Source organism: Lissotriton helveticus, chromosome 5_1 (genome assembly GCF_964261635.1).
Source record: "Lissotriton helveticus chromosome 5_1, aLisHel1.1, whole genome shotgun sequence".
NCBI lineage: Eukaryota > Metazoa > Chordata > Amphibia > Caudata > Salamandridae > Lissotriton > Lissotriton helveticus.
The window spans coordinates 2,017,525,408-2,017,552,440 of NC_136065.1; the positions used below are offsets into that span (position 1 = coordinate 2,017,525,408).

Sequence of the window (27,033 nt, forward strand, 5' to 3'; positions counted from 1 at the left end):
ATAATTGAAGGGCACATGGGTAGGAGTGACACGAATAAACAAATTATGTAGTTACTGATGGCCAGTAATAGACCAGGATGTAGATGTAGTGATCAGAGCTTGTACTGTGTTCAGCAAGTGATGAGTCAACAGTAAAGTCAGTTACCTGTGATATGGTCAGTGAAACCAAAGAAAAGGCTAATAGAGGCGTTGGGGCAACGCAGAGACCCTAGTTTCAGTTCTAGTTTATTGATGTAAGTGGTAAGAGTGATGATTTGTTGAACAGGCCACCACGGTTACAGTCAGGTTGTCCCTTAAGGATGTTTTCATGAGGGAAGGCTATTCTGAAGAGATAATATTATAGTGTCCACTAAGTAGGTTATGTCAAAAATTAATGTACAGGCACTTAATTCTGTGTATTAAAATTTGCTTCAAAACAAGTGGATGTATTGTGTCGGTAGCTTGCGTTTGAAATGTAGGCCCCTCTAAATTCACCCTAGATCTAACTGAATTCTCGAGAAAATATTGCAGCCTTAAAGGGCTACAGAACTCTGGGGAAAATCTCCTCCCTGCATAAGTCAGCTGACCACGAGTTGCTTACGTTGTGCGGCATTCGTCATTGCAGTAATTCATTATTAATTCCACATTTGTAAAGCACAAACCTACCACCCCTCAGGGTATCCAGGCGCTGAGGGGTGGTCAGGGAAATTAAGTGAACTATTACCCAGATTTACATGATGCTGGGCTGAGCTGCTTCTGGCGATCGAACCGTGAGCCCAGCACTCCGGAGTCAGCCGCTCTGGCCTCTGCGCCACACCTCTCCCACATTTGATCAAACTTTGCCTCGTCAACTGAGCCATTGGCAACTGTTGGTCCCCTCCCCCAAATCAATTTCTTCTTAAGGCAGCGAAAGCAGGCCCAGGGGTATGAGGGGTGGAAGGGGGGATCTGTAGTCAATGTTTGTGCTTTCATCAGACTCCAGGGACTGAAACAAACCAATGATATTCCTGCTGGCAGTGGTGCCTCAGCTAGGGGTGGAAAGGATACTGTGAGCCCCACTGTAGTGCCTGCAAAGAGTTCAGGAGGATAAAGGACAAAGATGAGGGGTTTCCACTTCTTTTCTTGAAGTATTAGCTTGTTCTGAGGCAGGCAAAACTGAGTTTTAATTATGTAGTTCAGAGAATAATTTACTAATTTATCAGTAGATCTAGGTTCCGGTTTGCCTTGTTTCAGAGTGAGGGAGTCTTAGGTTGAACTTCAATGACTCTCTTGATGGCCTCCTGGAGAGCAGGGGGCGTGTACAAACTGCCCAAACAAACCTAGATGTAAAAACACACAATGCCAGCGTTCTCTCTAAAGTTTGCAAAGAATAAAAAAAAGCCACAAAAGGCCTCTTAATCCTAGAATTTTCTGGGAACAAAGTTTTTACGTGAGGTGACACACCTACCAATTTTAGTCAGAGTAATTATGGAACAGCAGTTTTACTTTTATAAAAATTTAGAAAGGCAGGTAATTCACACAAAATGAAATGTACGTTCTGTCCTCAATACTAAAGGTAAAATGGGAATAGTAGTTGTAAACGTGACTTCTCTTATTTAACGTGTTAATTTGTCTCTACCTAGTGCATATGATACAGGTATTCATGCCACTGTGTTAGGTTGTTCCATGCTTGGTGGAAGTAGCAGCGAGGCCTTTCAGAATGGCTCCAGTTTCTGAATCTGATTATGCAGATACACACACATCACTAACAAGCATATCCTGTCACTAGCATAAAAGACAGAGAGAGGCACGTTATTTACAAGTGGGTGTAGTAGGTAGAATGGTGGAAGTGGGTCTAATAGGCCCAACGCTCAGACACTGGAGGCAGCACAGCGTGGTTTGGGTGTGTCCGAAAGTTGTGATCGTAGCATAATACTTGTTGTTAGACCTTATTATTTAATACAAGTATGTGTTTGCATTTTTTATGCTGTGTTCCTTTGAACAAAAAAAAGAAATAACTTTTTAGGTCTCGCCTACGCAGTGCGTATGCGCTGCATAGGCAAAAAGACCTTTTGGGATTTCTTTGGCTTTTCAGCCAAAAACGTGCACGCGTTCCATTGCCATCAATGGCAACGCGTGCACGTGAGGCGATCTACTTCTGGGAGCGGTGCCGCCAAATGGCAGCAATTATCGCTTCCGCAAGTGAATCGGGCTCATTAGTACTTCGTAGGTGGTCTTGCGCAATGCCCCCTCACTCACTGGTGCATGTGGCAGTCTTTTAAATAGCTTCAGAGTGCGGCTATTCTCGCAACTGTCTCCTGATTACTGCGGAGTTCAGGCTCTCCGCAGCACGTCGGCATCGGGCCACAGGGTGCCGACGTGTTCCATGAAAACTCACCCACACTTACATGTCGTGTGCTGAGGTGACTGCAGCATTGGGCGCTACGCGGTCCACGCGTCGGTAATTACTTTCGCCCTCCAAGTCTTAATAATTGCCAGCTGGAGATCAGGCAATCATAGCGCCATACACCGCCATTTTGCTGGGCCTGTTGGGCGGGGCGTATCCTCGGTCTGGTGTGAAGATCGTCAGCTGCCGGCTTCCCCAGATTCTTCAATGCCCGGGCGAGGTTTCCGATGTCTGCTGCAGCTACAGACTTCGTAGCACCATCCGGGTCAGCTCTGGGTTTGAGAATGTAAGCGTCCAGCCCCAAAAGTGTTTTAAGACGGATATATATGGCGGGGAAGGAGAGGCATCGATGGAACTCTAATTGAGCGCGCCCGACTCCATTGCCCGCATAGCCACGCTCCCCCAGTGCATCACCTCACTGAAATGTGTCCTTTAAACCTTTCCTAAACAATGACCCCCTTCCAACATTTCGTTTTGTCTGCTAGCAAATACACCCCGGCCATGTCATTCTCTTTAGTAATCACATTATCCAAGGCCATTACAATCCAGAAATTTCAAAAAGCTCAGACCCCCTTACACTTCTGAGCCTCTGCACATCTTTATTCTGCCCAAATGATCCATTTAAAGTCTTGTGTCTCTGTCACAAACCTAGGTATGTATATGCTTCTAGTTTATGCCTGGGTTATAGATCTGGATGGTCTCTTGAAGACAGAACAGCGCCCCCTGCAGTACACGGCTGCGTGATCAATCGTGTATTGTCCCAGAGGCTGCTGATTCCATCAAGGCACGTCAGTGCATAAAGGCCTACATTACCAGTGACTCGATTGTAGGTGTCACCTTGTAAATAGGGAAAATGCAGAGCACATTAGTATGTTAATTAGCACCTCCTACGAGTTTATCGCATGTGAATCTATATATTGCCAGGCATTGTGTCCCCTTTAATTCGGGCAGGGCTTACCCTGCTGACATTTAACGGAGCGCGAGATTTCTTTTTATCATACCCGGCCTACACCAGGTGAAATATGAACCACACAACTCATAATTCCGATGTGTGCGTTATTAGCAGTTACAATACTTATAGGTGATTGTCACTTAGAAGTGAAGGTTATTATCTCATAATGGAAATGTGCGCATGTAATTCACACTGAAATTACGAATGGTGTCTTATGTTCTGTTATGTGTCTGTATGTAAAGGTTTCATTTAACTGAAAATACATTTGACTTGACTCCTGTGACCTGTTGATGGTGCTACACTGACAAAGGTGTCCGACGAATCTTTAAACTGTGAGCTGTGCCCCAGCTATGAAAGCTGCTAGTCGCGCTGTTCAGGCTGTTTAAACATCGCAAGACAATATGAGAATAGTGGGCCATATTATCAAGAAAGGGCGATACATTATCGCAGCTTTTATCGGCAGGGAACTGCCGATAAAGCGGCGATAATGGGCTTGGTAATATGCCCTTGTGAATTTCCATAGCAGCCCTGGTTCTAGGGTTAACCTGGGCTTGCTATAGGAATTCACAAGGGCATATTATCAAGCCCATAGCAGTCCAGATTCTGGGGTTAACCTGGGCTGCTATGGGAATTCACGAGGGCATATTATCAAGCCCATTATCGCAGCTTCATCAGCAGTTTCCTGCCGATAAAAGCGGCGATAATGTATCGCCCTTTCTTGATAATATGGCCCTGTGTCCCTCTGAATTTATTGTCAAACTGTACTTCTCAATATTTGGGAGGCATACATTGCTTGGCTCCCAGCAATCAATGTACTTCTATAGAACATTAAATTCTTCACAACAATACAAATGCATGATATGAAAGGTAATGCTGGCCGCTCTGCTACTTGTATAGATAGCCCTGTTTTCCATCCACCACTCGTGAAGAGCTACCGTATTCACTCTAGCTCCACATCATATCCTTTCTGGATATAATCATCCTAAAGTAGCTGAGGGCAGAAAAATCGCCCTGAAAGCAAACAATGAGTGGTCTGATCAGAACCTAACAATTCTTAAATGCATCTGCCACAAACTGAAATATAAAAGACATAAACCAAGCTGTGATCTGGGCGAAAAATTGCTAGATCAATATGAGGTACTGCTGCTGTGTAGTGGAATGTGAAAAAAAACACCTTACAACGATAGATACTCGAAATCTCCACACTAATATTTGGTATCTGGGCAGTCGAGCGAAAAATAAGACTTAGATCCCGAAACTCCTTTGTGGCCTCAGACAAACCATACAAGGAAATGTTGGAGTTTTCATCTAAAAAACTGGAGAGTTATGTAAATCTGAAGTAAGGAGTCTATGAATGTACAATCAGTTGGGTGGGGGATAGTGAATGAAAGGGTGAAGGTATTCTGGCCCTAAGCGAACAAGATCCTCTCATTATAATATCTACTAAGTCTGAATAGCTTAAATCCCTCCCATGTGCCAAGTCACTCACTGAAAATGAGCGATAGGGATCTAAGAATGGCTTTGACCTTTTGGCACTGTTGAGTTTCTAGATGTTATTGCTGATCTTATTCATACAAATTCACGGGTACCATTTTAATTAGATTTTGAATTATTTATTATATGTCACCCAAATTACCGATATGATTTAAATGGTTTGAAACATCAGAACACATCAGTGGCCAGGCCCAAGGAACATTCTGCATTTGTGAAAGTTTATGGTTCTTGTGTGGAAATGGAGGATGGGTTTTTTAGAGTGCCTGGTCCTTTACAAAAATGATCTTCCACCTTTGCCTCTTAGGTGGACTCAGGGAAATGAGACTCTCTATTGAGCTGCTCTGTTGTTTATGGAAAGTGAGCCAAACATGGTTACTTCTGAAGATGCAGGTCTCTTGTTTTAAAAGCCTGTGAAGAAGTTTACAACTCTCTCACCTTGTTTATGGAGAGTCATCTTATTATTATTATGCTGTTTTGTTAGGCGCTCAATTATTGCCGGAGTATCCTGGCGCGAAATCTTATTAAGGGTGAACTGGAAAACGGCAATACACTGAAGAAATAAGGACTATATTCATATAACCCTACAAGCTACAAGGGACACTTTACGGGCAAGTTAACAGAGAGATCAGGCTTCAAGCAAGTCACTGAACTGATCAAAACCAAGGGTGTCCTGTTAACAGTCCACAATGGGCTCCACCTCAGATGTAACACCTACTTCTTGCTGATCTGTATTTGGGATGTACCCGAGGTCCTTTTTGTTACTTTCATTGTCTGTAAAATGTTACACCAGGGAAGCAGGACCGGCGCAGGCATGGGCAGTGTGGGCAGTTGCCCAGTGCCACGCGCTCTGCCAAAAAACAGGGGGCCCTGTGTAACTGTGAAAGGCCTTTAAGTTAGTGCACACGTGTCATGTGTGTGCATCCCTGGTTTGGGCACACAGAGGTTCTCAATCAAAGACTCCAGTTTGTGTTTTCAATTGATATTTGACATCACAGGTAAAACATCATAGTTTAATTTTAGTTTCATCTTTATATTCAACATTTTTGTAGCCGAGCTCGGCGGATCTGAAGCCAACCGAACCGGGCACGAAAGATTATTCTTCACAACCAAAACTACTTCACACACGCTGTGGAACAGTCTGACATATCAGATTATGCTCCTTGAGAAAGGGCATGACATCCCGAAATGTTATGTTATGTTATGCGTTTTTATTTGGCGCACAGATGCTCCAGCGAAGGAGCGTCCTGGCGCCCGACAAGGCAGCTGCACAACACAACTAAACAATAAGCAAAACAGTGTAGACAAACTAAGGGAATAAAAAGGTTTTCACCGCGCGGCGAAAGGAAAGCAAATCCCTCATAGCGCGAATCGCCGGGGGCAGGGAGTTCCACAGGACCGCCGCACGCACTCGAAACGAGCGTCCTCCAGCTCGACTCCGCTTAAAGCGCGGAACGACAGCTAGTTCTAAGTCTGCAGATCTTAAGAGTCGAGCTGGGATGTAATGGGCGAGAAGGGCCATAAGGATCGTTGCTGGGGACCCCTTCAGAATTTTGTAGGCGACACAGAGGACCTTAAACTGGATCCGCTGGGCCACCGGTAGCCAATGCAATGACCGCAGGGTATTGGAGGTAGGACAGAATCTTGGGAGGCCTACCACCGCTCTTGCAGCGGCATTCTGAATCCATTGTAAGCGCCCAATCTCCGCCTGGTTCAGACCAACCAGTAAGGAACTCGCGTAATCCAGCCTCGAGATAACTGTGGCTTGGATCATGAGTTGCCTGGTAGGGGCATCGAAGAATTTAAGCACTGGACGGTGCCCGCGCAGGATGCCAAAGCAGCAGGCCGCCGTGCGTTTGGTATGACACACAAACGTAAGGGAAGGGTCCAGCCAGACCCCGAGGTTCTTAAGCTCGGCGACTGGGATAGGAGCAGGACCCAAATCCCCCGGCCACCATCTCTCTCCCCAAAGCTCCGGCTGCCTGCCAAAAACCATGACCTCGGTCTTGCTAGCGTTCAGCTGGAGACAGTTGGACGTCATCCAGCTGGCGACCGCCCGCAGTCCTTGTTGAAACCTGGGGGCATCGACTTCGGCGTCCCCGCTGATCGTAACCGCTAGCTGGGTGTCATCGGCATATGACACCATCGTCATACCCCATTGCCTGACAACCTCAGCTAGCGGCCTTACGTATAGATTGAACAACGTAGGACTCAGCGAGGAGCCTTGGGGAACCCCCAGGTTCAACGGATGGAGTTTGGACTGGTAAGGTGGGACGGTCACGCTAAAGGCCCGGTTGGCTAAAAACGACCGGAACCACTGGAGAGCGATGCCGGTCACACCAGCCTCCTCTAGGCGCAGCAGAAGGATCGGGTGCGAGACGGTGTCAAAGGCAGCGCTCAGATCTAATAGCACAAGCGCTGCCGTTTGTCCCGCGTCAAGCACGGAGCGAAGGTGCTCCACCATATAAAGCAGAGCCGTCTCCGTGCTATGACCAGCCCTAAACCCATTCTGCGTCGCGTCGAGGATATCTGCATGGCGGAGATGTGCCGAGAGGACAGCGTTTACGTGTGCCTCCATGACCTTAGCCGGCCACGGCAGGAGTGAAATCGGCCGGTAGCTCTCCGGCTTGCTACCGTCCAGGCTGGGTTTCTTAAGGATAGGCCGAACCATGGCTCGCTTCCACTTCAGTGGGACCTCGCCCGATGTTAATGACGAATTAATCAAAGAACATAGCGGCGAGATATCATGTACCGCTAGGTCCTTGAACACATCTGGGCAGAGTGGATCCTCTGGGGAGCCAGACTTCACTTTACGGGCCAATGTGTCTAGGCTATCAGATGTTACAATAGGAAAGGAATGCAGTCCCATAGATGGTAAAGGCTTAACAGATGGATTAGCCGGGGGAGTGGCCAAAGGAAAGGCCCGATAGATAGCATTCTCCTTTTCCAAGAAGAACTCTGCCAATTTTTCACAGTGCTCGACGGAGCTCTGGTGCGTTGTTGTTACCTTTTTGGCAGTAAGGTCTTGTAGTACCTTAAAAATAGCCTTAGATGGGTTCGAACTAGTCCTGAATTGTGCAGCATAAAATGCGGCACGAGTTCTACATACCGCCCGATGATACACTTTGACAGTAGACTGGTAGAGCACTTTCTTCGTGCTGTTGTAGGCTTTACGCCATGCCCGCTCTGCGCGCCTACAGGAGACCTTCAGAGCACGCAGTGAGTCGTCATACCAGGGGCTGGCTTTACCGGTCCCAGTTTTGCAGCTGACCAAGGGAATAAGAGTGTCCAACGCCCTAGATACCCAATTACAAAACCTGTCATAAACCTGATCAGGCGACCCCGTGATGACAAATGGGTCAGCCGATAGGAGGTGGAAAAAGTCATCCAGCTTAAGTTTGTTCCAGCGTCGTCTTGGAATCGAACACACCACTGGCTTAGATTGAATAGCCAGAGAAGGGCACTGGATCTGTATCAGGTAATGATCAGTCCATGCCAGAGGTGTGTAGCTGGTAATGCAGGCTTCCATAAGATTAGTAAAAAACGGATCAAGGGTATGACCCCCTGAGTGGGTGGGCTGTGCCACCAGCTGAGTCAGCTGGAGCGCCTCAAGATCTGCCACAAAACTGGACACCGAGGGGCTAGTTAAGTAGTCAAAGTGCAAGTTTAAATCTCCAATGATGGAGAAATTGGAGCACCCTGTAGCCAGTTCACTAATGGCGTCAGGTAGCGGCGCTCTAAAGGCTACTTCACTCCCCGGTGGCCGATAAATCAATAGCCCCGACAGGGTGAAGTTAGGTGTAATAGCTACCTTGAACATTGCACTTTCGCAACCCGGGATTTTTTGACCCTGCCACATACAAGAATAGCGAGATTTAACAGCGAGAGCTATTCCTCCGCCTCTAGAAGCTCGATTTAAAGTGAATACCGAGTATTCCGGCGGGAAGGCCAGATTGACAACGGCCGTATCGGCATCCTGCAGCCAGGTCTCCGTCACACAGAATAGGTCAGGCAACTCCTCATCTAGCAGATCGCGAATGTCTAGATGGTGCCTAACGAGCGACCTGACATTAAGATTCCATAAGCTAACATACGGTTGTAGGCTGGTGGGCGCACGGGTGGTCTCCTTGCAGTTCCTACTTACGGGGGCAGACAAGGTAAAACATCCGCAGCCACACGAGAACGGCCCACATAGGGGGTCCACCCGAGGAGCAGTACAGGTCGCCCAGGACCGGTTGATGGCGACCAGACTGTCTCTGGTGTAGCACCGCATGATGGCCAGGAGTACGGCCAGGAGGAGGGCCAGAGTCCAGCCACGTCCTGTCGCGGACGGGCGCAGACGGGCAGGACTCTGGCACGACTCCGGCCACGCGAGGACGCGCCCGCTCCGCGATCCCGCTACGGAAGGGAGGAGCATTTAGTAGGCGTCCCCTCGCTCACACATGCGCAGTCAAGCGCTGGCGTGGTGAAGCTGCCCTGCCCCTCTCAACTATGGCGCCCACCCCAGGAACCAAGCCCGCCAAGCGGCAGTGGGGGACACAGATTACAGTGCAGGTAAGAGGAGATTTTAAAAAGCCCAACAATCTAGGCGCAGCACTAATTTACAACACAAAATGCACAAAATGAAGTTTTAAAAGCGGTCAACACGCAACGCGCTCCTGTAATAAAGCGCTCCGCTACCTTGTCTGCTGAAAGAAGTCAGGGACTCGCCTTTAGTAGGCGTCCCCTCGCTCACACATGCGCAGTCAAGCGCTGGCGTGGTGAAGCTGCCCTGCCCCTCTCAACTATGGCGCCCACCCCCGGAACCAAGCCCGCCAAGCGGCAGTGGGGGACACAGATTACAGTGCAGGTAAGAGGAGATTTTAAAAAGCCCAACAATCTAGGCGCAGCACTAATTTACAACACAAAATGCACAAAATGCAGTTTTAAAAGCGGTCAACACGCAACGCAACGCGCTCCTGTAATAAAGCGCTCCGCTACCTTGAAATGCATTGGAGCTCGGCTACAAAAATGTTGAATATAAAGATGAAACTAAAATTAAACTATGATGTTTTACCTGTGATGTTAAATAAATTCAAAATATCAATTGAAAACACAAACTGGAGTCTTCGATTGAGAACCTCCGTGTGCCCAAACCAGGGATGCACACACATGACACGTGTGCACTAACTTAAAGGACAATAATCAACGTAAGGGTGGGATACGTTACCTGTGGAGCACCTTAAACTGTTTACAATTTGCATTCAAATCTTCAAAATAAACTGTTACCCCTAAACTATAAGTGTTGTGCACCTCCTAAAAACCAAAGTAACTGTGAAAGGCCACACTTTCACAATTAGCCCACCTATTCCTGCAGGGCCCCCTGTCCCACCAGAGTACATTACATCTTGACCTTGCTGGTCAGGGCGTGGTGACATTCCTGGAGGTGCAGGGGTGGCGGGAAGGTACATACAGAATGGGGGACAGCACAGCAGCTGGGCCAGCAATTATGTTGGCTCACAGTGTCAGGGTCGAGGCAGCGCCTGTTAAGTGCCGGCCATTCTAGGCGCTCTCTGTGCATTTTTCGTCCAGGCGACTAAAGGCCCTTTGTTTCCAGGACCAGCCGGACACAGGTGAGGGGAGGAGGGAGCAGCAAGACCAACTGGCTTTTGTTAACCTTAAGCTTTGTCTCTAGAACAGCATTGTTTTGGGAATTGCATCATCACTTGTTCAAGGCCATGGGGAGGGGGCCCTCTTCCCTGGGCTTTGTAGCCATTATGTAATATCAGGGTGGGATTGGGAAGGGCGGTATTTGGCTGGTGCTGGAGGCCCAATCCTTGTTGTTTTAGAGTGGGTCAGTGTTCCATTACAGTATATAATGCATGCCTGAGAGATGAACACCCCTGTTCTTGATAGCAATCATTTGCAATGCAATAGGTCTCACATTTACATGAGTTTAAGCTATCGGCATTGTAAATAACAATGCCTTTTATTTATGTTTTAGAAACGGAAACAAAAATAAAAGGCATTGTCATTTACAATGTCAATAGCTCAAACTCACGTAAATGCGAGACCTTTTGCATTGCAAATGCTTGTTTGAAAAAGCTCTGACCAGAATTATAGTGCTTTTACAAACTTCTGCAGACCATCCTTGTTTGTCACACATCATGCTTTGCTTCTAGTAGGGGAAGCAGTCTTGTAGGAGAGAAGACCTTAACACTTTCCATGCTCATGACGAGCTTAGCTCATCATGAGGCACGGTTAAGCTGTGCTCATGACGAGCTGAGCTCGTCATGGCTGTTGGAACGTTCACACGCGGGGATAATTTCCCCGCTGTACAGAACGTTCCAAAACGGGTGTGGCCGTGACGAGATCCTCATCATCAGCACAGCTCCACTGTGCCTCATGACGAGCCGAGCTCATCACAAGCAAGGCGGCGCTGCGCACGGCCCCCATTCCCCCCACACAGCAGGTGAAAACGCCCGCAGCGAAGGGGTCAAACACTGATTTGGTGCAATGAAGGGAGAGGATGTAGACTTATGGCTAGAGCGATCGATGCCTTCCTCCATCTTTACCTGGGCATCGGAGCCCGAGAGGGAAATACCCCATACCAGCTGACTCTGAATCCTTGACCCCCTTCTCCCCCCCCTCTTCGCAACAGAAGGATGCTCAGGGTGTCAAAGACTGTAGGTAAATGCAGCAGTATCAATAAAAGCCGGATCCATTGTATCCAATAACTTGGCACTGGTTCTGCTTCAGCTCTTCTGCTGGGTTTCAACCCAGATTGGCACTTTACCAGATGTGATTTTTACCAAGTTGGTTCTACAGCTTGTGGCTGCACCTTTGTAAGAAAGGGATATTGGTTATAAACCTGACGTTTTTGGCTTTATGTGGATCCTGTGCTACGTGTTTAATTAAAGACTTTATCAAGAATTATTTGAACACTTATGGCAGTCGCTTGTAGCTGCCACCTGCCAGCTTCTTTGTGGTCCTTGAACCATCTATGGATAGCCAAGATAGGCCTCATCCGAGTGGGGGTTAGATAAAACTCGTATATCACTATGACCAGAGAAAGATCCATGGATCGTGTGAGATGCCTTCAAGGCAAATAAAACAACTTGAAGAAATGATTGTTTTAACTCTATGGGTGTAGAGCTGACTTTACACAGGCTTTGTGAATGTTGAAACACTTGTTCTTTTAGAAATAATCCTGAAAATGTTTGATATCCCGTTTCCCCCCCTCAAGGCCTCTCTCTATGAATGAATCTTCTAAACTCCTCGTGTGGCATGTGAAACTGGGCCAGTGCTCTGTGGTTGAGTTGTAGAAGATAACCATAGTGGCCGGCCCCTCAGATTCCTTTCCTCCAAGGCCACAGACACTGCGGTGTTCATGACAGCTATGCCCTGAGAAGGACCCAAACAGCTACTCTCCATCACAATGTATAAGTTGTGCTTTTCTTCTTCCGGTTGAAATACATATTTGTATAAAAGCATTAATTGTGCAAAATGATGCCAGAAATATTCTGAGAAGAATTCCTATTTTTTTATACCTCACAGGTTTAGTGTCCATGGTAGTATCGCAGAACGCCACCGATGTACCCTCCGTGACTTCACTCGCAACCACTGTGGTAGCAAGCAGGACATCACCTGCGTGGAAGACTGATGGTGCCACAGCAGCGACAACAGCCATAAATACAGAAAGAACAACCACAAAAACCAAAGCAGAGACCTTGACAGTAGCTACCACAGCAGAGAATGTTACACTAAGCACCATAGCTGGGACGACCATACACAGCACCAGAGAAGGTACTCCCTCCTTAACCACCATAGTTGGGACCACCGCACTAAGCACCAGAGTAGGGACTACCTCCCTAAGAGCTGAAGCAGGGACTACCAAACTAACCACCATAGCAGGGACTACCTCACAAAGCACTGTAGCAGAGACTACCCCACCAAGTATTGAAGTGGGGAAAATTGCCCGAACCACCGTAGCAGGGACTACCAAACAAAACACTGTAGCAGAGACTACCGCACCAAGCATTGAAGTAGGGACTACAGCCCGAACCACCATTGCAGGGACTACCACACAAAGCACTGTAGCAGAGACTACCACACTAATCACCGTAGGCGGGACTACCGCCCGAACCACCGTAGCAGGGAGTACCATACAAAGCACTGTAGCAGAGACTACCCAACCAAGCAGTGAAGTAGGTTCTACCTTCCTAATCACCGTAGCAAGGATTACCACACAAAGCACTGTAGCAGAGACTAACCCACCAAGCACTGAAGTAGGGACTACCACCCAAACCAGTGTAGCAGAGACTACCCCACCAGGCACTGAAGTAGGGACTACTGCCCAAACCAGTGTAGCATGGACTACCCCACAAAACACTGTAGCAGAGACTACCGCATCAAGCATTGAAGTAGGGACTACCGCCCGAACCACCGTAGCAGGGACAGGCACACAAAGCACTGTAGCAGAGACTTCCCCACCAAGCACTGAAGTAAGGACAACCGCCCGAACCACCATAGCAGGGACTACCACACAAAGCACTGTAGCAGAGACTAACCCACCAAGCACTGAAGTAGGGACTACCGCCCAAACCAGTGTAGCAGGGACTACCACACAAAGCACTGTAGCAGAGACTACCCCACCAAGCTCTGAAGTAGGGACTACTGCCCAAACCAGTGTAGCAGGGACTACCACACAAAGCACTGTAGCAGAGACTACCCAACCAAGCAGTGAAGTAGGTTCTACCTTCCTAACCACCGTAGCAAGGATTACTACACCAATCACTGTAGCAGAGACTACCGCACCAAGCATTGAAGTAAGATCAACCTTCCTAACCACTGTAGCAGGGACTACCACACAAAGCACTGTAGCAGAGACTACCTCACCAGGCACTGAAGTAGGGACTACTGCCCAAACCAGTGTAGCATGGACTACCCCACAAAACACTGTAGCAGAGACTACCGCATCAAGCATTGAAGTAGGGACTACCGCCCGAACCACGGTAGCAGGGACTACCACACAAAGCACTGTAGCAGAGACTCCCCCACCAAGCACTGAAGTAGGGACAACCGCCCGAACCACCGTGGCAGAGACTACCAAACAAAACACTGTAGCAGAGACTCCCCCACCAAGCATTGAAGTAGGGACTACAGCCCGAACCACCATTGTAGGGACTACCACACAAAGCACTGTAGCAGAGACTAACCCACCAAGCACTGAAGTAGAGACTACCGCCCAAACCAGTGTAGCAGAGACTACCCCACCAGGCACTGAAGTAGGGACTGCTGCCCAAACCAGTGTAGCAGGGACTACCACACAAAGCACTGTAGCAGAGACTATCGCACCAAGCATTGAAGTAGGGACTACAGCCCGAACCACCATTCTAGGGACTACCACACAAAGCACTGTAGCAGAGACTAACCCACAAAGCACTGTAGCAGAGACTAACCCACCAAGCACTGAAATAGGGGCTACCGCCCAAACCAGTGTAGCAGGGACTACCACACAAAGCACTGTAGCAGAGACTACCCCACCAAGCACTGAAGTAGGGACTACCGCCCAAACCAGTGTAGCAGGGACTACCACACAAAGCACTGTAGCAGAGACTACCGCATCAAGCATTGAAGTAAGGACTACCACCCAAACCAGTGTAGCAGGGACTACCACACACAGCACTGTAGCAGAGACTTCCCCACCAAGCACTGAAGTAGGGACTACCGCCCGAACCACCATAGCAGGGACTACCACACAAAGCACTGTAGCAGAGACTAACCCACCAAGCACAGAAGTAGGGACTACCGCCCAAACCAGTGTAGCAGGGACTACCACACAAAGCACTGTAGCAGAGACTACCCCACCAAGCTCTGAAGTAGGGACTACAGCCCAAACCAGTGTAGCAGGGACTACCACACAAAGCACTGTAGCAGAGACTACTGCACCAAGCATTGAAGTAGAGACTACCGCCCGAACCAGTGTAGCAGGGACTACCACACAAAGCACTGTAGCAGAGACTACCCCACCAAGCACTGAAGTAGGGACTACCGCCCAAACCTCCTTAGTAGGGATTACTACACTCAGCACTGTAGGAGAGACTGCCACACTAAGCACTGAAGGAGGTACATCACCAAACACCACAGAGAATAACACGTCATCAGTCCCTACAACACAGATCACAACAGAAAAATCCACAACAGGTAACACAACAATAAGCACAAAAACGTCAGAACCAATACAGAATGAAACTACCTTGGCACCCATTCGTCTTACTAATGCAACAGGATTACCCATCACAACATCCGCCCCTGTGGCAGCAGGTGAGACTGATATCCCAAGCCTTGTGGCACATTTTTAACAAGTTAAAACAGTCCTGCTTTCATTACAAATTGTGTCATTTCGTCCGAACTGATGCGGTGCCTGAAATGAATTACAGCTGAGTTTTGATGTGTTCTTAACTTACATTACATGAAGTCCGCCATACTTTCCAATACACGGAGTATATTAAGGCCAATTGGAATTTGCTTTTAACTCTGGATTCACTTCACGAATGAATCCGGATTTCTAACGCATAACTCTTGCGGTTTTTGTGATACATTTCTCTGGTTCCTTCCCTCAAGCTGTTACCTTTACCAGAGCCCTAACACTCCCAATGCCCTGATCTTTAACCCCTATTTTTTTTCCCTGACCCTAATCTCACTTCATGACTTTAATCCTTAATCCCGTTTTTTTATCGCAATCTGCACCCTTACACCTTTAACCTCAGGGCTGGACTGGGACCAAAATGGTGAATCTTACAGCGCATTTTTCATTACATATTCAATTGTATCAACTTTCAAAGCACATTCAATAGTAGATGATGACCTTAAGGAGCCCCAGGTTACCCGCTAAGTCATATGTACCCATAGACCTTCTTTCAGAGAGCACCAAAAATAGACACAAGTAGTGAATAAGAGAGAACAAAGTAAAAGTGGTACGTAGCGAGCAAGTGCAGTGAAGAACCACTACTAGGGGGAGTTTGGGGGATTGTCCCAACAAGAAATTTTTTAAACAGACAGGCCAAAACAAAGCATTTTTCAACACATTTTTCATTACGTATTAGATTGTATTAACTTTTAAAGCATAGTAAATGATTACCTTATGGAGCACCAGGATACCCAGTCATAAATCAGACATTCCTAGAAAGAACACTAAAAAATGAAAGGTCGAGCACGAAACATGAATTTAAATATAGCCAATTTATTCTTCATATAAAATAGAATAAAGTCATTTAAAAACACACTTAACTTCAAACAATTGTGCAAAGGTTCATAGTAAAAAGTGTACAAGACAATGTGTACTTCAACCCTTATAGTACCAACACTTTTGCAAAGAGCTGCTACTCTTTAGTGCGACAGGAAGTAACACTTCTAAAGAGGACTGATTTCCTTTCTTGGTGCAGCACGTCACTGCCAGGGTGTAATAACTGTGATACGCCAGTGACTGCACTTCTGAGGTGAATGCAGCAATATGGGACAGAGAGCATCCACTGTATGTATTTTAAACATTTGCTAACACATTTGCAGCAATGCTGTCTGTGGGCAGAGACATTTTTTGTTTGCTTTTTATACAGAATGACTGATCTTTGTAGCAGTCTGGTGCAACTGCAAGATTTGGGTGAGTTGCTCTTCCATACGGGTGCACTCACTGAATAATTTTTGAAAAGGGAAGTGTCTGAATTTCTCAGTTCATTGAGGAAAAAAGGGCCATAATAATAATAATAATAAAAAAATTTAAAAAGTAACAGAAGACCAGTTAGGTTTCCCCTGAGTGAGGCAATGTACGTTTTGCCAATTCGTTTTTCTTTGTATGTATTCTCTAATGAGTTCTGGAAAAGGCCCGAGTGATGCTTTAGCCGAAATGTAGCGAAGGCTCCCCGCCTCCTCCTGCCCCCTGCTCACCACATGCCCTCGAGGTCCTCCTGGATTCCAGGTTGATGCATGTAGCATGTTTAAACCTCTGAGGGGTGGTGACGGGTCATGGTTGGCTAAGTTACATGGAGGATCGGGTTCTGAGATAGCAGCTCCCCGAGTCATCAATCAGAGCCTGCCTGGTCTAGAGCCTGAGGCCAGCCACCACCTCGCTCCGCCCCTGCTCACAACAAACAAAACAACTACGCTGCAGAACCGAGCTGGGGCCTAGCCCTGCTGCCCCTTGCCCCTTTAGGCCCCTTTTGCTCCCTTTTGCTTTTAATTCATTTCTCTGGCCCGGTCGCGACGCCCCCATAGAGTGCCGCTCAGTGCCCACCACCCGGTGGTCGAAGTGGGGGAAAAAAAGTAGGGGAACTGTGGGCGGAGAATCAGAGGGCGGGAATAACAAGATGATTGGGTCAGTGGGCGGAGTCAGGTGTGGCAGAAAGAGCAAAATAGCCCAATTTTTAGTATTTGTTTCCCATTTCACTAACCGGTTACAGCTTATTAATTTATGTAATTTAACCAATGGATATACATGTTTATTTAAGGTTTAATATTAGTTATTGACATTAAAATACATTCACAAAGTGGGATACATTTCCAATCATAGAATGTCCCAAATATCCTTAAAAGTGGAATCGCAAGCCTTTTTTTCTCCCAGCCATGGAGTTTCTGTCATCAGAACTACTCTTCCCTTTTCCACAAGAGCAGTTCAAACATGAAATGTGACTTGTGCTGCTGTGAAGTGGAGGGCCCCATGAAAATATTGATTGGTCACCTTTCTCACTGCTGCAGTTGTATGTTCCACTGGTACTAATGAGTCAAAATCTTTGCAGAGGCTATTAGCATGTGTAAAAATGTCAAAATAATAAAGTATCAGAAAATTTACAGCACCACTTATACCCGTGTTGGGTGTCGGAGCGCTTTACATCACACATATTACACAGAGACAATCAATCATACGTGTGTAAATTACTGTATAGGAAATTTTACATAAGAAAAAGGACTACAAGGTGTTGGAGTCACATGACAACCATACTGGTAAAGAGCATAGCTTAATAGTGATTAGTCTGGAGAAACACAAACTCCGAATTTAAAACTTAATACCATGGTTGGTGGTTCTCTTTAATAATCAGAATTGATTTCTACCCAAATGAACACTTTTTTGTAATATTAGGATAATCAAAGACTGGGGAAAAAACCCATAACACTCTAATTTATACCTTGCAGTTTGCATGCAGCTCTTACATGACAGTTTAATAGCTCACTGTTCTATGTTAGGATTTTAACTTATTAACTGCAAGTAACAATAGGGCCTCTCTGGCAAAATCAGGCACCCACTGACCTATTTACATTATGCAAAAATAACAATTGATAAACAGAATGCAGACATATGTCCTGCATTCACCCCAGTACAGAGATCTGGGCCTAAATCAATTGTTGTTTTGCTCACCATGCCATTCCAGTTTGAACCCAGCCATATGCAAATCAGTCTTGACCCTGTGCCCAATGGGAACAGTCCTCCCCGAACTGAAAACAAGCATCCTAGGACCAGTTTCATTTGTTGCAGTTATACTATTTACCTTATGTGCCCTTTGTGATCTGTATGGTACATGTTCTTAGCAGCAGGCAGATTAACCCTCTTTCCATGAGTCAAAACGTCCATTAAAAACCTGCTGTCTCTACTAAGAACATGAATCACTGGATTTATCATGACATTTTTATTGTTGCCGAAAATTGTTGGAGGCCAGGAAGGAGGCAGCAGGTGCTTTTAAAACCATATTATACTTGTAAACACGACACCCCCACCTGAAGTCCGCGCCAGCCGCGGTCGGCGCAGGTAAGAGTGGTGGGGCAGGGTAAAGGGGGATTTTGAGGGACAATGCAGAGGGAAAATTAATTATTTATTTAATTTTCCCTCTGCATCATCCCTCGAAATCGCCCCTTACCCGGCCCCTCTGCCCCCCTGCTGTTACCTTCATGGACCGCGGTTGTTCAGCGCCTGGTGCGGTTGCACTGCCCTAGAGCCGCCCTACTCAAGGGTCCTGTGACCTCAGTGACAGAGTCACTGTCACTCTATGGTGTGCTGCTTCCTAGGACTGCCTGCAAGACTGAAGATGAACTTCAGAATGAATTGTGGCGGACAGGTCTTCTAGGCTAACCCACACTTGCCACTGTTAGGGTCCACCTGCTTGTGCTAAGACATCAGTGCTTTTAAGGTCTTGTGGGGCCTTCTAAGGTCTTGCATGCGAATGTGCTCCCTCAGGAGAGTTGTCTGGTGGACTGGTCATGAAGGCTGAACCTGGTTCTCCAGTTCCAAATTCAACAGCTCTGACCATAGTGCCCCCTTGTCTCCCCCACTAAACACCATACTGCCCCACAGAGAAACTTTCACTGCACTGACCCGCTATAACACCTGGATGTGACTCAATTGAAATCACGCACTAGCCAAGAGCAATATTCTGCCTAAAAATTTTTTTTTACAACATTCTAGAAAAAGCAAACACTCATAGGGAATACAAGATTAAGTAAAGCATTTGAAATGTAAGCAGGAAACAACATGGTTACCTTTTTCTTTTTACACTCATTCAGAAATTAGTGAGTGCTTTTGCCTGAAAAGTTAAGGCCATGACTACAGGGCGTAGAAGGGACCCGTTTCAATGCCCATTGCTTATATCTTTACAAAACATAAGCAGTATGGTTTAAAAAGACCACGTTTATGAACACAAAGCCACTGTACTTATTTTATTTTCCAATTCACCCATCAAGCAGGTATTTCAGTACCTCTAGAAATAGTGCACTTTCCCACCCAGGGTAAGCAATGTTGAGAGATGAGAAAACAAAAGTAGCGCTTCACTGGCATACACTGTGAAGTGGCGCTAATGGGTTTAGGTGTGAATACATCAATCTGGCCACCTTGCAACCACCATGTCTTGCTTTAGTTTGTTAGTTACAAAGGTGAAGGATTTTTATTCACAGGGAATATTTACGCTCCGCTAAGTTTTCTGATTATTGCCTCAGTTTCAGGTAGTAGTGCCACAGGAAAGGCGAGACCCTCCCAACCCCTTTAGAGATATTACAACAGAACATCTATACTTTGAAAACAAATTCCTATGCACACACAATTCAATTTAAACACTGGTTAATACAGTTGTTGGTCAGGTCAGTACAACAATAGTTATTGTCCACTTCTTCTTGTATGAGCAATTTTGTCTTTATTGCTCGAGCTACAACGCGCCAGCAGACACGTGTTTCGTCAGAGTATAAATCGCTCTGACTCTTCAGGGCTGGAATTAAAACAAAATACATACAGTACTAAATATTTTGTCCAAAATGTTCAGTGCATCATCCCTCTATACATGGTGGAATGATGCTATCCAAAATAATGCATATTTTTAGTAATTTCAAATCTTTAGGCGAAAACATCTGCCCCAAAGAAAGGCTTGAAGAACATGAGGACCATCAGAGTCTCTAATAAGAGGAATTATACTTCCCATTGTGTTTGTTGTTATCTAAACATACAAAACACTCTAAACGTAGTGCTGCTGCATACTTCACTCGTGTCTATTGCATGCACATGCATGGGAAAGGTGGCTGTGAAATATCCTACGCGGTGACGGCGAACTCTTTAATGTAACAAATATAATTTAATATATTCAACGTCGTTTTCTACACGTTTACAGAAATGAAAAACATAAATCACTGAGTGTCATTCATGCACATGGGTAAACCGTATTTGCGTGCCGAAATATTGTGCCAAAAAGGTGATGGAAGGCCACTAAGTTCACGAGCTTGTCACGTTGTGGGAGAGAAATCAAGGAAAGACCCTGCACCTGTGTTTCATGTGTTGGTGAGTGCTTTAAAAAAGGGGGCATGCTAGCACATACCTTCCTTCTGTCCTATCTGAAATAATGACAATGAAATGATGTCATAATGAGACTGTGGCCCGTAGTATGATTGGCTATTCAATGCTAAAAAGAAAAGTCATCTTTATTTGCCCACTTACCGCTTGACCGGTGATAATTCCAACCCGGTAAGGGTATCATTGGGTACTGTGTAGCTTGAGATTTGCACTTGTGTCTTGATCGAAGTGGCACGTAGCCCAAAGGGATATATGAAATAAAACATAAACATGGGGCCAAGTGAACAAATGTCTAAATACGTGTCTATAGTACTAAGCGTGCTGAAACCCCTTATTAGGCTCAAACCAGAACCCCGACCGGTAGTTTCCACAACCCAAATTATGACGGCCTTCCTTCCGGAATATCACTATTAGACTAATGCATTTCCGCCCGGAATCTCTTATAAGTCCGCTACCCCTTCAAAGGATAACCCAACTCTGTTTTAAGTTTAACCTCCTTAAATTGAACAACCAATGTCTCTCATGGTTTAAATCTCTACACGGTACAGTCTTAAGGCTCGTAATCTACGTTTCCCGCTCCCACTTTATGGTGCCCTGTATGTCAAAAGGCTCACCTGTAAGAAAAAATTATTAAAGCATGTGCCCAAGCCGTATAAGTAGATGATTCAAAAGGGGGTGGTGATGGACAGAGTATCTGAATTAAGCAGAACACTCCTACCCAGTCAAAAGATCAGGGCTTGATCCATCACCGTTTTTTAGCTCACTGCACCATCCCAGTTCAGAACCTGGCTACATGCAAATTAGTCTGACCCTGGCCCAGTGCATCATGGGAACAGGGCAGACCAAACTACCAAGCCAATTCTTTACTGGAAAGGAAACAAGCTTCCGGGGACCGGTTTCTGGCATTACAGCCATCTTCGGCCCGGCTTGCTTGAATCCTGATGGTGCAGTGAGCAAGGGACTCACATCTGAGCATACCCTTCCACACTTGTGGTGGCCAAAACGATTCAAAAGGGGGTGGTGATGGACAGAGTATCTGAATTAAGCAGAACACTCCTACCCAGTCAAAAGATCAGGGCTTGATCCATCACCGTTTTTTAGCTCACTGCACCATCCCAGTTCAGAACCTGGCTACATGCAAATTAGTCTGACCCTGGCCCAGTGCATCATGGGAACAGGGCAGACCAAACTACCAAGCCAATTCTTTACTGGAAAGGAAACAAGCTTCCGGGGACCGGTTTCTGGCATTACAGCCGTCTTCGGCCCGGCTTGCTTGAATCCTGATGGTGCAGTGAGCAAGGGACTCACATCTGAGCATACCCTTCCACACTTGTGGTGGCCAAAACGATTCAAAAGGGGGTGGTGATGGACAGAGTATCTGAATTAAGCAGAACACTCCTACCCAGTCAAAAGATCAGGGCTTGATCCATCACCGTTTTTTAGCTCACTGCACCATCCCAGTTCAGAACCTGGCTACATGCAAATTAGTCTGACCCTGGCCCAGTGCATCATGGGAACAGGGCAGACCAAACTACCAAGCCAATTCTTTACTGGAAAGGAAACAAGCTTCCGGGGACCGGTTTCTGGCATTACAGCCGTCTTCGGCCCGGCTTGCTTGAATCCTGATGGTGCAGTGAGCAAGCCGTATAAGTAAGCTCGGCGGAACAGGAACCTCCTTTTGTTTGAATGACTGGTGCCTAGAGAAACGTATAAAATCATTGTCGTTCCTATCACAACTTCATCCATTCAGTGTTAATATTAAAACACCCCATAGGGCTCATGTGCTTACTGTTATGCTTGCCACTCTGTTTCGTAAAAGTCGCTGTGAATCAGACTATTCTCTGTGTTCTCGCAATTGTCGTACGAAAGTTCCTGGACCTGAAATAACCCAACATTCGTCTAAGTACCGCCTACCTTTTTCCTAGTCTAGAGTCCTATTCACACATTAGTACAATAACGTACCTTCTATTCCGCCTGCCCGGGAATCCGGCGTCCTCCAGCAATGGTGTTTCCAAATGCGGAAATACGTGTGCCGTGCGTGTTAAAGGGAGACACCTCCCATGTTCGCTAGTCAACTAGACCGTCGAAAACCACTTCCGCTCTGACAGAAATGGCCAAGCGGAAGTCAGTCACCCGGTCACATTGGTTATACGATCCCATATTAAGTACCCGCAGTCAGTGATATAACGTTGCAAGGACAATCCCTCATAATATAGGTTTGTCGGTGTAGAGTAATCCACGATACAACAATGAAGGGCAAAACCCAGAAACACCGCCTTTAGGCAAATACATAGCTAGTTATCTCTCCCGATATCGTCCTATTTAATTAAGTGTATGTGTGCCGGTTGTGACTGATGTATGGGTATATAGTGCTTGTTTCAAATTGCAGGAAAATGCAGTCAATCCTGTCCCCCATTGTGTTACTCCCCTTTTAATAAAAATTACACTCAGAAAATATGTAAGGTAATTTGTACTGCGAATATAGTGTCTCACCTTGTTTCTGTATTTGATGTTCATGTAAACCCGTTGTACAATCCATGTGACGGCTTAAGTGACATAAATGCATGTTTCTCTCTCTATTCACATCGATACCTTATTGGAACTTAAGTATCATTTCATTTATTACATGGAACATTTTTTATTGAAAAGCATACATTGCGATAATATTGTCTGGGTTTCACTCCCCCATAGTCACGCATTTATCCCAGGAAAAATTGCTTTTCAGAATCACAATTTAAACCCCGCTTTACCGATTCGCATTATCCATGTTGCTTCTGCTCTCCGTAGTCTTAGTTCCCTATTACCTCCTCTTGGGTTCTGATCTATCATTTCAATACCGAAGAAAGAGATCTCCTTGTGGGTATTTTGGGCAGGGCATAGTGAAGCATGGATCGCCGCAGGATATCTCGGGTCACCATTTTTCGGGGCTCTTATATGTTCTGTAATTCGCTCTTTTAAGGGTCTAATAGTGCTTCCCACATACTGTTTGTTACACTTACACACCAGTAAATATACAACATATACAACACATACACACTAGTGGTGCAGTTTATATTTTGCCTGATTTCATACCACTGGTTATCTGGCCCCTTAAAACCTTTAACTTTGTGTTGGGCCCATTTGCACATGTTACAGAACCCGCATTTGTGGAAACCCCTAGTGTGTGGAGTTAGCCATGTGTTAATTTGCGGTGTTTTAGGAAGTGACGGACTAAGCCTAGTGCGTAAAGTTCTCCCTTTCTGAATGTGATCAAAGGATGTGCTGGTATTTCTTGTGACAAAATATTGTCTCGCTTTAGGATCCCCCAGTGTTTATTCAGAGTTTTCCTTAGTGTTTGATTCATTCCATTGTATTCAGTGATCATGCGTACCGTGGTGTTTTGGGATTTATTTCCTGCACTGCCTCGTAGCGTCTGTTCTTGTCACTTTTGCTACTTTTTGGCTGCTTTTGTCAATGTGGTATTGTCATAGTCACGGTTTCTGAATCTCTGTTCCATTTCTTTGATACAATTTTTGAAAACATGGTCATTACTACAGGTCCGTCTGGCTCGTAAGTACTCGCCATACTGTATGGATCTGATTTGGGCCCTGGATGACTAATAGAGGCGTGCAGTATTGAATTACATGAAGTGTCTTTCCTAAACAGTCTGCTGTTCAGTTTGCCGTTCTCCACATACAGTTCTATGTCTAGGAAACTTATTTTCTCAGCACTCTGTTCCATTGTTAACTGCATGCCATATCTGTTTTTGTTAAGATACTCCTTGAACTCATTTAATTCGTTGGTCGAGCCCGACCAAATGAGTAAACAATCGTCAATGTAACGCCCCCAATATACAATTCGATCGATCCAGCCAGCACCCTCACTTCCCCAGATGGATTTGGTTTCAAGGCAGTCCATGTATAAATTGACAAATGAAGGTGAGAATTTTGATCCCATCGCCACCCCCCTGTTTTGTTTGTACCATTTATTTTCAAACAGAAAAAAATTATTGTCTAGGATTAGCTCCATCATTCCAATAAGCATTTCATTATGCAACCACTGTGTGGCAGGTCTGTTACCTTGTAGGCAAGTGATGGCTGCCAACCCCTTATCTATCTCTATGCTAGTGTACAAGGACACTACATCTAATGTTACTAGAAGTAAATTAGGTTGCCATTGTAAGTCTTCCAAAAGGCCCAGGATATGTTTTGAATCCTGTATATAACTAGCCATATTCCGGACAATAGGGCCTATGAATAGGTCTACATATTCTGAGAGCCTTTCGGTTGGTCCATCTATTCCTGCTACTATAGGTCTACCAGGTGGAAAGGGCTTGTGTTTATGGATCTTGGGCAGTGTGTAAAGAATAGGATAAGTAGGTCGTGTAGTTTTCAAATATGCCAGTCCGTCATCATCTAGGATCCCTTGTGTGTGCCATTTCTATAGTTCTTTGTTGATTTTGATTCAGAGCGGTCCCATTGGGTTGTGTCCTATTTCTTCATAACATGTTCTGTCATTAAGTTGGGACAAAATCTCTGTATTATAGTCTACTAAATCCATCACCACCACATTGCCCCCCTTATCTGCCTCTCTGATGATGATTGTGTGGTCATTGGCTAATTCCGTGAGAGCCCTTCTTTCTCCTGCACTTAGGTTGTACTGTGCCTGTCTCTTGCTGGCAGACCTATTGTGTGTGTAGTGTTCCAAGTCTTCTAGTACTCTTTTGTAGAAGTCATCGATAGCATTGCCTCCTGGTAATGTAGGCGTCCACTTGGACTTATTTCTGAACCCACTTGATAGTGTTAGATCAGTGTCAATATCTAGATCCCCTAGTAGCTGGGACATAGTATGCGGTGATTCCTCCCTTTCGGTAATGGACAATAGTATCCTGGTGGCTTGCACATCTTGGATACATGGTACATCACACATAGAACCCAGGTTCTTATTGCACACTTTTTTTATTGTTCATCGGATTGCACAGGAAATGCTTTTTTAGTTTCAAGGTACATATAAATTTGTACAAGTCAATTTTTAAACTGCATAAGTCACCCTCCTCAGTAGGATTAAAACTCAACCCCCTGCTCAAAAGACTAATCATGTCCCCAGTTAGCGTTTTTGATGACAAATTTACTACTTGTACCTCTTCTATTCTACTGTTTACTTCATCATCCCTTTGCCCGATCTTAGTTTCTGTCTGTTGCTGTCGTTTTCCGCCCCTTTTGCCTCTCCTGGTTTTGTGGCTACTAAAGGGTTTGTGCCCATACGCCGGTTGCCTCTCCTGGCTGTTCTGACCTCCTGAAAAAAACTCTATCTCTCTAGGCTAGAACTAACTGAGCCTTCATTCTCACTTTCACTTAAGGGGGGTACATTTAGAGAAGAAGAGCTGGATGATACTGAAACGGACTCGTTTCTTGTGGCCTCTTTGTTTTTAGGGTTGACCACTCTTACTGCATCATATTTTCTGGCGTATGTAAATATCCTACCTGTTTTATAATCTACCTCATCCCTCTTTAGTTGCCTGAGATTCCTCTCCCTTATTTCTTTTTGGTGGGCGGTTAGTATCTCTTTCAATATGACATAATTTTTTTCCGTGGCATCTGTCAGGTTTAGATCTTTAATTTCACTTTCTAAGACACTTATTTCAGATTGTAATTTAATGACCTTCCTTTCTGAGGATTCAATTAATATATCCATAAGTGTAAAGGAATTTATGTTTAGGGAGTCCTCCCATTTCATTAGCAGGTCATCGTCCAGCTCATCATATGTTGGTAGAATCTGAGCTTTTAACCCCCTTGAAATTATTTTAAGCCTTAAATATTGTTTTAGGGTGGTGGCATCCCACCATCGGGCCTTCTCCAGCAAACGTGTTTTTCTTTTTTGGATCCATTTCACAGGGAAGCAAATAAACGAAAGGAAGAAAGAGAAGGTAATGCCTGGTAATGCTGTTCTTAATGTAATGACTGTCTCTGACTCACGCAGGGGTCGGATCCACACGGCCAAATCGGCCCAAGCAACAGAACCGGCCCCCTGTCACAAAATCTGCCTCCAGCCTACCGGGGGATTGCCCTGTCCTTACCAGTCCGGCCTTGTTTACCCTGCCTTGTTCCCTTATTCTTAATTCAATCACTTCCTGTGATCCATTTTTGGGTAGATGCAGGCTGACGCTAGGTGAATGGACCATCCATGAATTCCCACATTGACCTGCTACCACACCCAGAGACATTTTAAGGATTTTGGGGGACCTCGGCCAAACATATTTTGGTACCCTCTGTTTGGATAAACTCTGAATTTATTATTCCTTTCCAGCTCATTCACTATGATCTGATCATTGACAACCCTCTATGTTGGTCCCCAAGCCGTTAAAGGTTCCCCAGTCCTTCAGGGGGCCTCCAGTCAGTGCACAGCCTTTGAACATTTATGAGATATTGAAGACCCTGAGCCCCTTTT

At 45.7% G+C, this 27,033-nt stretch overlaps 1 protein-coding gene across 2 annotated transcripts in view; it reads left to right on the forward strand.

Moving 5' to 3' along the window:
• The window catches only part of LOC144756188 (uncharacterized), a 163,408-nt gene that overhangs the window by 98,083 nt on the left and 38,292 nt on the right, over window positions 1–27,033 (forward strand). Inside the window, exon 2 of one of the 2 annotated variants that reach the window (XM_078645787.1) lies at window positions 12,345–15,113. The exons of the other annotated variant lie outside the window; for it this stretch is intronic. Coding sequence (XP_078501913.1) covers window positions 12,345–15,113 — 2,769 coding nt within the window. The remainder of the gene's footprint in view (window positions 1–12,344; window positions 15,114–27,033) is intronic. 2 annotated transcript variants of the gene reach the window in all.